At 40.5% G+C, this 10,526-nt stretch overlaps 1 protein-coding gene across 2 annotated transcripts; it reads left to right on the top strand.

Moving 5' to 3' along the window:
- The first annotated feature begins 517 nt into the window (after positions 1–517).
- Positions 518–9,653, top strand: fbxo10 (F-box protein 10). 2 transcript variants are annotated; one of them, XM_046842684.1, is made up of 11 exons: positions 518–654; positions 1,417–2,046; positions 2,248–3,033; positions 4,300–4,449; positions 4,678–4,814; positions 5,293–5,363; positions 5,760–5,912; positions 6,448–6,759; positions 7,447–7,754; positions 7,865–8,046; positions 8,131–9,653. In XM_046842684.1, the coding sequence occupies exons 2-11, from the start codon at positions 1,456–1,458 to the stop codon at positions 8,306–8,308; spliced, it is 2,868 nt and encodes a 955-aa protein (XP_046698640.1). In that variant the 5' UTR covers positions 518–654; positions 1,417–1,455; the 3' UTR covers positions 8,309–9,653. The 2 variants fall into 2 exon arrangements, with proteins under 2 accessions (XP_046698640.1, XP_046698639.1); XM_046842683.1 differs by having other exon boundaries at positions 7,444–7,754.
- Positions 9,654–10,526: the final 873 nt, after the last annotated feature.

Raw genomic sequence — 10,526 nt, 5'->3', positions numbered from 1 at the left:
GCTCTCCCCTGACTGTCTCTCGGTTCCTCTCTCTCTCTCTCTCTCTCTCTCTCTCTCTCACACATATTTTCCTATCTGTCTGTTGTCTCTCTATCTGTCTTTGTCCTCGTCTCTTGTCTCTGGCCTTTGTCTCAGTACAAATCTCTCTCTCTGGAAAAAATTAACCTTTATTATATATACAATTTAGATTAAAAAACAATAACAGCAGTTTTAACTTGCCAGAATAAGCAAGAAAGAAAATACATTGTTAAATATATATTATACACATCGCATTATATATATAAAATGTGAATATATTATAATTTATAACAATAACATTATATGAAATATTGAGATATATATATATATATATATATATATATATATATATATATATATATAAAAATAATAAATATTAATATAATGTGTTTTCTAATTGAATATAAATAGAGCACAAAAAAAACAATTTCCATAAATAATAGAAAGCAGCAACCCATTGACTCCGCCTCCTTTTGTGAACGCGCGTTTACACCACACCCCTTTCACTGTTTCCACGCCTTCAGCAAACGGGCGCAGGCGCGAGGAAAACAGGGCTCTTGTGATGTTCACGCGCTCCGAGCGGCTCAGTGTTTGGCTTTGAAACATGAAGCAGCAGAGGCGCATTCGAGAATGAAGGTAGGTTTCATCCTCTTCTACTATCTATTCATGCGTTTCGAAATATTATTTTTTATCGTCGTACCGCGTTGATGCTTCTTCCAGTGCCCTAGCATGAAGCTCAAAAGTTGCACCAGAAGCTTCCTGCTGCTGTTTCGGGCCATTTGTTGTTTTTTTTGTTTTTTTGCATCAGAGGTATACGTGCATACGGCTTTTGATTACCACTGGATGTGCACTGAGATTGTTTTCATGACAGAATCAGATTGCATTTTGTAGGCGATGTGCACAACAGTAACCTGTTAGATGCAAGATAGATAGATAGATAGATAGATAGATAGATAGAACTTGCTGGTCATAGTACATGTACACAGCAACGAAATGCAGTTTGACATCAGCAGTGCAAAACAGTATCAATTGTGCAAACTGTCAAGTGCAGATAATTATGTAAATGTAAATATATGTACATATGCAAATATATGCATAGCAAATAAATATAAAGGCTGTGGCAGGGAGCTGTGCAGAAGCTGTTGAGTAAGTGCAACAAATAATTATAAAGGTTTTGGACATTTTAAAAATGTTCAGAAGCTGATGTGCAAGTACACTAAGAAGATATATGCATATATAGACACGATATGTGTAGAGAATGTGGGAATCTATAACTTGCATGTCCCTGGAGGTCAGTGTTTATAAAACCTAAAATAGATCTGTTCACGTCTAACAGCATGCACGTTCATAAACATTTATATTGCTTTTGCCTATACAAATAAATTTCTTCTCTTCCAGGTGATGATTCTGCATTTGCCCTGACAGCCTGTGCTGGCGATGGAGGCATCCAGCGTGCCTGCAGAGCTGTGGCGCCTCATCCTGGCCTATCTACCCCTGGCTGACTTGGGCCGTTGTTGCCTGGTATGCCATGCATGGCGGGAACTCATACTGAGCCTGGATAGCACGCGCTGGCGCCAGCTGTGTCTGGGCCTTCCAGAGTGGCGGCATCCAAATTGGCCACGCCGACCTCACCTGGCACCGCCATCCTGGCGCGAGGCACTACGCCAGCAGGCACTGGCCAGCCGCACATGGACACAGAATGGAGCTGAGCTCCACTCATCTACCTGCCTGCACCTGTTCCGGCGCAGGAAGGACAGGAAAGTGTGGCATGTGGGCTCCGTGCCTGGGCATGGCTATGAGACACTGAGAGGGGCACTGGCGACTGCAGGGCCATATGATAGACTGTTGCTTCACCCGGGTATATATGAGGAGCAGGCAGAGGTGACTTTAAAAGTCCCTGTTGAGATTGTGGGAATGGGGAAGCTTGGGGATGTGGCTTTGCTGGTGAGCTTTGATCAGCAGTGTCTGACTGCCAGGCTATGTAATTTAGTTCTGATGCCAGCCTGGTTCTCACCAGTGGTGTATAAAGTAAGCAATCACACACATACACACACTTCACAGTTATATTATCTCTTATTAGAAAGTTAAACTGTTTATTGCCTTGAAACAAAAATGCAAATGTGAACTTTCCAGTGTAAAATATCTGACAAAAGGTGTTCCAGCACAATTAAATTGTTTTTACACACTCTTCATGAAATACCTTACTTTATTCTGTTTTGCATTTACTAGACATCTTCAGGTCATGTCCAATTGGACAACTGCAACTTCGAAGGCTGCCAGTTGCATGTCAGAGGACCGGGCACCTGCCAGGCTCGCTTCTGTTCATTCGCCCAAGGCAGCTCTGCTCACTTTCTGGGTGTGGCCATCAGTCTATTGGACAGCTGTGAGTTTTCCGGTGGCGACTCTGCCTCTGTCACTGTGGAAGGTCCACCGGTTTCTGAGCGCAACTGGGCTTGTAGACACCTGGCCGCTTTGGCCAAAATGTTAACTGTCTCAACCATGTCTACTCGTGGTCAGGACGCCAAAGACAACTTGGGTGGAGTCAGTCCCAGAGATTCTCCCCTAGAGGACTGGACTAAACAGGACATAGACTGGGAAAGTAGCTGGACCAAATCGAAACCCCTTAATGGTGGTCTGCTTTCAGGCCAGGAGGGCACGATGATCGAGGACGACAGCATGGACACTTCGAGCGATTCTGGCGACGATGAAAAAATTGAGAATGGAAATAATCTGGGTTACACGCTCTCCTACGAGGAGCATGGTCTTGCGCACCTCTCGGAGCCAAGAAAGCCTGATTTTTCTATGTTTCCTGTGCTGCTGTGTCTAAGTGCAGAGCTGCAGAGGGATGCGGAGGCACAAGAGCTGTCAAATTCGGTGCAAGGGTGCTTACTGCGCCACTGCCTGCTGCGTGACGGCAAAGGGGGCGTTCATCTGTGTAACCACGCCCAGGCGAGACTGGAAGCCAACGTGTTTCGAGGACTCAACTATGCAGTGCGCTGCATCCAGTATGCCAAGGTGGGGAAGTGCTAGCTCAGTGTTTAAGCCATCGGACTTCTGACTGAAAGGTTGTGAGTTAAAATGTCAGCACGGTCAAGCTGCCATTCCTGGGCTCTTAAGCAAGGTCTTTTTTTATCTGCTTAGTTGTATAAATAAGATAAGTGCAAGTCGCTCTGGAAAAGAGCAAAATTCTATAAGTGTAAAGATAAACAAAGCAAGAGACATCAACTTTCTGGCTAACAGAACTTTTATATAAACAATAAAAGACCAGTATTATTGGAAAACGTGGTAAAAAAACCTGGTTATTACTGGGTGTAATCAAATGTCATCATTTAGATTAAGACTTAAAGGATAGAAGAGTCTTATATTCAGTGTAGGTTTATATATATATATATATATATATATATATATATATATATATATATATATATATATATATATATCTTAACCTTACTTTCTTCAGTGAGTGCATCTAGTTCTGTGTCTCAGGACTGAGTCAGTGGCTCAAGGTGTGACTAAACCTTGATTTAGCAGCTTGGACAATAGTGAAGGTAAATCACAGGTTTATAATAACTGACTGTATCTATAGTGACAGTATCTCTACTTATAGCTGCTATGGTATTAATAATAACAGGGTCTAACTTGTTTCACAGACATTCCATGACATTAAACACATGTTTATACATAATTGATTGTTGTATATCATCACCCTGTTGTTCAGTTTGGTTTATTTCTTACTATCTCATGCTTGTTATATATGATGATGGTGAACATCTCATCTCATCATGAACATCTCATCCGTTTTATCACATTCTTTGGCTATATGCTTTAGCTATATGCAAAAATTTAATCCAATTGTAGCTAATGCTAATTATAGCATTAGCATCTGTAATTTTTTTCTGTTCTATACACGCACTGTACACTACACAAATCCTATCTAATGATGGGAGGACATGTTCCCACATATAGGTATTTAGGATTTCTTTAGGGTATAGGATTGTGGTTATATGAATAGGCAGAGATATTTTGGGAACTATGTTTCCTCAACAGAATTCTCAGGATTATTTCTGCTAAGTAATCCTGCTCTACGTGAGTTAAAATCAACCAGCATAAACATTCTCGTTTTTTGTCTCTCTAGGGGAAAACACTGGCCACAATACAGGCTCTTAGGAACAGTGTAGGAAAGGGAATTGATGTAGCATATCACACATTGTTCAATTTAAGAAAAAATGCATCTTGGGAAGTTGTAACATATTTACCGGAAGTTCTCTCTTCCTGTGTTAGATGGTGATGTTGCGCAATGAAGTGAGTGGGTGTCGAGCATCTGGTGTTTTCTTGCGGCTCTCCGCTCAAGGCCTCATCGCTGAGAACAATATCCACTCAAACGGTGAAGCAGGACTAGACATACGCAAAGGAGCCAATCCTATAATCCTGGTAACTGTTAACTTCCCACCAAGTTTTCTGAGCTAGTTGCCACACATTTCTGATTAAAATATATACAGTATTATTTACACTTGGTTGTCCTGATGCATATCTCCTCTTCATTGTAGCTGGTAAAAAAACAGCTTTGATAGTCTGAAAACTTTTAAAGTTAGATCTTCTTATTTCTCATACTGTTAATCTGTCTTTTCTCTCTTTTCTCTCCTCTGCACATTGCTGCAGTGTAACAGAATCCATAGCGGCCTACGTTCTGGGATCGTCGTCCTGGGCAACGGGAAAGGATCCATCCGCAGCAACCAGATCTACGGCAACAAAGAGGCCGGAGTCTACATTCTTTACAACGGGAATCCTGTGGTCAGGTAGCAAAGAATCTGTGTCTGTGTGTGTGTGTGTGTGTCTGTGTGTGTGTGTGTGTCTGTCTGTCTGTCTGTCTGTCTGTCTGTCTGTCTGTGTTTGTTTTATACAAGCCTCTGTATTATCTTTATCTGGTTATCTACATTGACAACCTATAAATATTATTCTTAAACCGTTTATGTCGGCAATCAATTTATACCCATTGTCCATTTTTAAACGTGCTCTACAAATAGAATAGAATTGAACTCGAGGACTATCGTGTGTATCATGTCAGCCTGCAGGCTGAAAATTACTTTCTCAGCCAGCAGCTGAGTTGTGATCAGAAACTAAAACAGCTACAGTATCTAACTGTATTTGATCACAATCCGCCTCACATGCAGATAGTCGTGAGGCCTTGGATGAAATATAATTAATAATGCTTAAATGCAAAAACATTTACATAACAAACCCTCATTTCCTACTTCTTTTTTTTCTTTCTGTCAGTGGAAATCACATATTCCAAGGTCTTGCTGCTGGCATCGCCGTTAACGAGAACGGAAGAGGACTGATTACTGGTTGGTCTAATCATCAATTATGTCTGATTATATACATTATGCTGATTGATTGAAGAAGCAAACGAGGTTAATGCACATTTCCAGGACCTTCTTAGCCTTCTAAAGCAATCATAATAATTTTTTTTTTTATTTATTTCTTGATTATGGATTATTAAGACGAGAAAGCAGAACAATAAAAGCCGACCAGTGTATTAGAGAAGTAAAACGTGCACCAACACACTGAATGATATGATGATAGATAAGAACATGAGTAAAATGTAACGTAAAAGGTACCCGGTCAGTGTTTTATTTGAAAATTATATAGATGTAAGGGAAATTTCAAGCAGGTATAAACCTGTTTTTATTCTGAATTTATTCTGAGTTTGTCTGACTGTACGATTTGTTTTTCCTTAATAGAAAATGTGATTAGGCAGAATCAATGGGGTGGTGCGGACATCCGCCGAGGAGGAGATCCAGTCCTGCGCAATAACTTCATCTGCCATGGCTACTCTGACGGCGTGGTGGTCGGGGAGAGAGGAAAGGGCCTCATCGAGGGCAATCACATTTATGGTAAGCACTTCCTGCCTTATGTTTTCTCCTGGGCATCACTAATAGCGAGGAGAGACATTCAAGACTATTTCGCTTATAAAATACGTCCAAATGATTTTGTTTGTTCTTTAGAATGATCAGAAATCCCCTACCTGTATGTGATTACATTATCTAATTTTATTTTATATAGATGTTACACAGGCTACAGAACAGCTAAATTATCTAAATTATAAGTTCATCATAGATGTTAAGAGTATACAGTGATTACTGTTGGATTGTAATAGATTGTTAATGGTTTGGTCACTGAATCTGATAAATTGTCAGTTCAGAGTGAGCAAATCTAGCTACTAGTAAATTTGCTTGTAATCCCCTGGCTAGCTAGATGGATTGATGAAATTAAATTGTGTGGAATTTTTACTGGGGTAAACCTATAGATACATTTATGTATTATTTAATATTAAATGTTAAACATTTAAAGTAGCATTCAAGCATACTTTTAACATTGCTGAGCAGGAGAATCCTAAACCTTTCAATTCTCTGACGTTTATTCTGGTAGGCAACAGGGGTTGTGGTGTGTGGGTGATGTTATCGAGTCTCCCGCAGCTGATCGGAAACTTCATAACCCATAACCGCATGTATGGGCTGGCAGTGTTCTGCCGGAAGGACCCTGCATTTTTAGCAGGCAGTGAGCGAGGAGGAGGAGGTGGAGGAGGAGGAGAGCGGGAGAGAGGAGGCCAGGAGAACTTTCACGATGAAGGCGAGCTGCTAGCATGGGAGAGCGACATGGACAGTGAGGATGAACGTTTTTCAACTCGCCGTCCAATCACTGTGGCTTTAGTTGAGAATAACTGCATAAGCAAAAACGGAGGTGAGAACCAGTGTCATTTTGTGTCATTTATTTTTAATAAATTATATAAGGAGAAGAAGCAGCAGGTATTGGCATTAGTTTTGTTACTAATTCATGTTAAAGGAATTAATCAGGGATTTAGCTAGGCTGCCAAGCGTAACTCTCAGCATGTAGCTTCCACCACCATGCTTCACTGTCTAGTTTACTGTTTGGCCAAATCCATACAGGACAGGATTTAATACGGCTCTTAAGATCATTAAGATCAGCTTTGTTGAATAAATTCAGGCTATAATCTTCCTGTGTACAGCTCGTCACATCTAGGCTGTGGATCTCTCAATCTCCACGATCACTTGGTTGTATCTCTGGGTAATATCCTTCCTACCTAGAACCTAGGGTTAGAAAGTAGTCCTTGGGGATCTTGTAGGTACATTTATAACACGACTGCCTTTTTCCTAAAAAAGTAAAAGGAAGCTAAGGAATTGTTTTTTAGCAAATGAAATGAAAGTGTGGCCCAAATCTCAAATAACATGAGCTTCTTTTCTCAGAAAATAAATAACCCTTTATCTCTGTTTTTTTCTTCAAGCAACAGATATGTATTAAAAGTGCTCTTGTCCTTCTCTTTTAAATATTCTGTTATATTTCACTGTTTTTAAGTTTGAATACGAGATTTTCACTGAATGGTTGCTCCATGTCTGTTGAACACAGCAGTGGGTGTGTATGTGAAAAGCAGTGAGGCGCTGAACGTGGTGGGAAACATGGTGGCGAGCAACCGGGCGGCGGGCGTGGCTATCGTTCAGAGCGCTCAGCTGACCCGACTCGTCAGCAACTGCGTCCACGGTAACGGAAGATCCGGAATCACGATAGACCGAGAATGTCGAGTGGAGCTGCGAGGTAATGGCATTTACGGTAACAGGTACCATGGTGTGTGCTTCCGTGGTGAGGGGCAGATCGTGGAAAACGATGTGACTGGAAACGGGGCCATTGGAATAGGGCTGATGGAAAGCGCAGATGTAAAAGTAAGTTTTGCTCTGGATTTTTCTCTGACAAAAATGGTTCGATATGTAGAATTCAGATTATTGTATTCCATGTGTGATATTGATTCCTTGCTCGTGTTCCTTATTTCCAGGTTCTGAGGAATCGTGTGCAATCTTTGCGGGGTTGTGCCATCTCTGTGAAAGAGCAGGTACGAGGTGTGATCCAGGAAAACCTGGTGTACCAGGGCTACCCTGACAACAACAAACCCCACATATACGCTGACCCCCTCAACCAAGAGTGTGTGGTGCTCAGCAATACTCTGCTCACACACAGGTAAGTGTATAAGTCTGTGTTCTTGCTTTTGTTGGGGAAAAATACAAGCCATTAAACTTAAACATCCATTCATTTCATACTCAGATCAAACACAAGCTGGGTTCTGGAAAACCCTCCTCCTCGTCCTCTCGGGAGCAATCCACCAAGCTCTGCGCCTTCATCGCGCCCTGCCCACCTCGCCATTAGCATGACCAGCAGAATCACTGCTACGGTAGAGAGCGGCTGCCATAACAATGGCAGCATCTTCTGCTGCATTCTATGAGGGACTAAAGACACTTTTTCATGCAGCAATGGAAATTAGGTGTTGGATTGAAAAGCACTTAGGGACACTGTCCTAACTCAAGGAACTTCCTATTTTAGTCACCAAGAAACCTGGTAACTAGTAACTGGGTCTGGAAAAACCCACTGGATGTAAAACTTTACTAGCTAAGCATAAGGTTTGTACATCAAATGCCATGCTTTGAACCAGTTGTTAGATAGCAGTGGATTTGTAGTGAAATGACTAAACTGATTGTTTGTAATCATGATTAAACATGTTTTCCCAGGTTACCAGTTACATGTAAAAGATGCTGTACATTAGCTCTTGTGTTCGGATCAGATATTCTGCCAATTGACTTACTTCTCCAACACATGGGACAAGAAGATGAATTTGAAATACAACTTTCTGTATTGGAATAGACTCAAAACTTGTTAGAGGGAAGGATGTGATGCATAAAACTGGTCTTAGAAGTTTAGTTTAAACCATTCACATGAAATTCATTCTTGATCATTGAAGCTGAAATTCTTTTTTTGTGGAACCTAAAATTGAAACATCCTAATGTAGAATGGGTTTGTAAAATTCTATTTTATTTTTGGGTCATCATAGATACTTGCACATACTGTAAATCTTGGATAGTCATACATTGTCTGTACCAACTTTAGAACCAGCCTCTAGGTTTCTGACCAGAGCGGCTGAAACTGATGCACAGCACATGGTTTCCTCCCTCATTTGTCCCGAGTGACAGACCCGGCCCAGAATAGTTCGTAAACAGGTGAGGTGCACTGTGGGAATTCCAAGTCCTGCACGTTCCTGTGGCGGCTCTCCTGCCTAAACGACCGACGGAACATTGGCATAACAGTCTCCACCACAGCATGAGGTGATGTTATTCAGCCTCAGCATGGTCCTTTGAGGTTCATGCTGCTGCACTCATTTCAGATCTATTCCACCCCCCCTTTCCCTTTTGCAACCTGGCAACTGCTCAGTAAACAAGTGGTAGGTCAGTTATGGCTCAGTGGTTAAGATGTCTAAGCCGTCTACTTCGATTTGTATTCTGTCTCGATTGTAAATCCCTCTGCCAAATGTACAAATGCAATGAAAACCTTAGTAGTGACAATCTTAAGAATTTTAATATTTTTTATTTTGTTAAACTCATTGAAAAGTAACCTATTTGGACCATTAAGTGTGTCAAAATATTTTCTCAACTATATTACCATTGTAAAAAAAAGTTCTATATTTTTCCCCCTTTATCTTAAATAGTGCAATAGTGATGTCTTATATGTGCATATTTTTACTGTATGACTATTTTTTATACATGTTGTACAGAATGATAAATGTCATTTCAAATGTGCCTTCTTTGACTCTGGATTTTTTTTTTTTTTGCACCATTTTGTAAAAAAGTTCTGAAATACTCAAATCAGCCGACAACCAAGCAGTAGTCACATTTTTAGGTGCACCTGATTAATCCACGGAGAAAGCACATAAAATTGTATAAAAAAGAAATGTAATATAGACTATATGTTCAAAGTTTTGTGGACACCTGAGAGAGACACTTCCCATTTGCTGTTATAAGTTCTTCTTTTCTCTGAAGATGTTCCACTTGACTTTGGAGTGTTCTTGTGTAGATTTGTGCTCATTCACAAGTGATAGTAAAGTCAGAAATAGGTTAAGGAGGCCTGTGGTGCAGTCACAGTTTCAAATCATCCCAAAGGTGTTCAATAGGGTTTAGTTCAGCGCTCTATTGCAGGCTATTTAAGATTTTCCACACCAACCCATGTAAACCATATCCATACAGGTGTCCATTTTTGTCCATACAGTGTATAACCTTAAAAATGGGCTGGTAAAAATCCACACATGCTTATAGTAATTTCTCATTTATAGTATTTTAGTACCAGGACCCCATGTGTTGCCATTATTGCAACATTTTCCACACTTACATCCCCATACTATAATATACAAAAGACAATACTCAAGTGGCCTTTTAAAATAAATTGTATGTATATAATATTTAAGGAGGGAGTGAGTGAGTGAATAATTTGCATCTGTAAAACCTCAAACCTAAATCTTTTTCCAAATCATATTCAACCCAAGCAGAACAGCATGAATAACTCATTCTGGTCAAAGTCATTATTTCTCTATAAACAGATGTTCCACAGTCTCCTCAGAAAACGAGCTCCACACTGACATATGGGTCTTGTTCTACAGAGCCATGCAGTTCAACTTT

The sequence above is a fragment of the Silurus meridionalis genome, chromosome 28 (genome assembly GCF_014805685.1).
Source record: "Silurus meridionalis isolate SWU-2019-XX chromosome 28, ASM1480568v1, whole genome shotgun sequence".
Classification (NCBI taxonomy): Eukaryota; Metazoa; Chordata; class Actinopteri; order Siluriformes; family Siluridae; genus Silurus; species Silurus meridionalis.
The sequence above is the reverse complement of the archived record's forward strand: the minus strand, read 5'-3'. Positions and strand labels throughout refer to the sequence as shown.